This window comes from Penaeus vannamei, chromosome 37 (assembly GCF_042767895.1).
Source record: "Penaeus vannamei isolate JL-2024 chromosome 37, ASM4276789v1, whole genome shotgun sequence".
In the NCBI taxonomy this organism is placed as follows: domain Eukaryota; kingdom Metazoa; phylum Arthropoda; class Malacostraca; order Decapoda; family Penaeidae; genus Penaeus; species Penaeus vannamei.
The window spans coordinates 14,373,128-14,374,978 of NC_091585.1; the positions used below are offsets into that span (position 1 = coordinate 14,373,128).

The 1,851-nt window shown below is 39.6% G+C and overlaps 1 protein-coding gene across 1 annotated transcript in view; it reads left to right on the forward strand.

The window, feature by feature from the left end:
• The first annotated feature begins 1,742 nt into the window (after window positions 1-1,742).
• Window positions 1,743-1,851, forward strand: part of drongo (Arf GTPase activating protein drongo) — a 46,602-nt gene continuing 46,493 nt past the window's right edge. Inside the window, exon 1 of the mRNA XM_070115458.1 lies at window positions 1,743-1,851. This exon is cut by the window's right edge and continues 76 nt beyond it. Coding sequence (XP_069971559.1) covers window positions 1,764-1,851 — 88 coding nt within the window. The 5' untranslated portion in view covers window positions 1,743-1,763.

The window sequence follows — 1,851 nt, forward strand, 5'->3', positions numbered from 1 at the left end:
GAATATTTTACGCTTCCTCCCCGTTGCTAGCGGTCGAGGCTCCTCAGCAATGAATAGATCTATGCAGCAAATGAATAATTAAGATATAAATAAAGATTAATAAAGTGCAAATTTCCCTCTCTACCGATTTTTATCGACCCCCATCCCTTTTTCGAACGTTGATTTGCAGAAGCGCAGATTAAAAAAAAAAAAAAAAATCAAATAAACAATTAAATGTAATAAAAAACAAATGAACAGCATACGAATAAAGCCCCATCTCTAAGCCTGGCCCTTCAGAAGCACTAACGATCAAGGCTGTCAAATATATCAGCCATTAAATTAAATAGCAGACAAATAAACAAAAACAAATGAAAAAAAAATCTTCAGATTCCCCCCTTCCTCCAGCCCCGGTTTTCAGAAGTGCCGATGGTCGAGGCACAAAAACAAACAAACAAACACAAAACAAATATACACAGTAACACAAAAAACAATAAAAAAACTGACAAGCAAGCAAAGACAAATGAACGAAATGCAATAAATAAATCTCCAAATCGCCCGAATCCCTCATTTCCGATTTTCAGAAGCACATTCCGAAAAAAACAAACCTTAACACTAACCACATGACAAGAACAACAACAACAAAAGCAACTGACAAAAATCAAAATAAATCCCCGTCCACCTCCCCCCCCCTCCTCAGTCAGTCTAAACATATAAAAACGAAACATCAAACAAATAAACCCTGGCTTTCACACTTCCCAAACAAATAACACAGACCTAAACATCAAACAAATAAACTCAAGAACACAAACACATGAACAAATCAAAATGAATAACTACCCAAATCCCTCACTTTCCCACCCCGACTCTTAGTCCCGACCCAACTAATATTCGTAAATAGTGACATGTATATACACATAAATAGATGCATATCTGTTAGATATATCTACAATCATCTATCTATTTGTGCGGTAGATATGCATGTCTTGACTGATGGATATGCATTTATTCCTGTATATATGCCTGTTTGTATAATGAATATTCATTGGGTCGGGCCTTGCACAATTTTAACAAACCGGTCGCATGTCTGTGTTATGACACTTAACAAATAAACATAACAACACAAACAGTTGAACAAAAAATACAAATAAATCCCGAAATCCCTCTCCCCCTCCCCACCCCCTGCTTTCAGAAGCGCTGTCAGTCAAAAAAATCCCAAAACAAATAACACAAACCTACACATCAAACAAATAAACACAACAAAAAAACACGCACAAAACAAAAATAAATCCCCAAATCCCCTTCCCCTCTCCCCAGCCCCGGCTCCCAGACGCTGTCAGTCAAAAAAAAAAAAAAAAATCCAAAACAGATAACATAGACTAATGCACCAAACAAATAAATACAATAAACAAACCCACGCACAAAAAAAAACAAATAAATCCCCAAATCCCCCTCCCCCCCCCCCCCCCCCGCCCTTCAGAAGCAGTCAGTAAAAAATCCCAAAACAAACATCACAGACTCATACACCAAACAAATAAACACAACAAACAAAACAAATAAATCCCCAAATCCCCCTCCCTCCTCCCCATCCCCGGCTTCCAGACGCACAGTCAGTAAAAAATCCCAAAACAAATAACACAGACCCATACACCAAACAAACAAACACAATAAACAAATATACGCACAAAACAAAACAAATAAATCCCCAAATCCCCCTCCCCCCTCCCCATCCCCGGCTTTCAGAAGCGCTGGCTGTCGCGGTGTGAGTTGCCGACCGACCACCAGACATGGCCTCGAGCAGAAGGAAGCAAGACGAGAAACATTTGAAGATTCTACGCGACCTCGGCTCCCAGGCGGCCAATAGGACATGCTTCG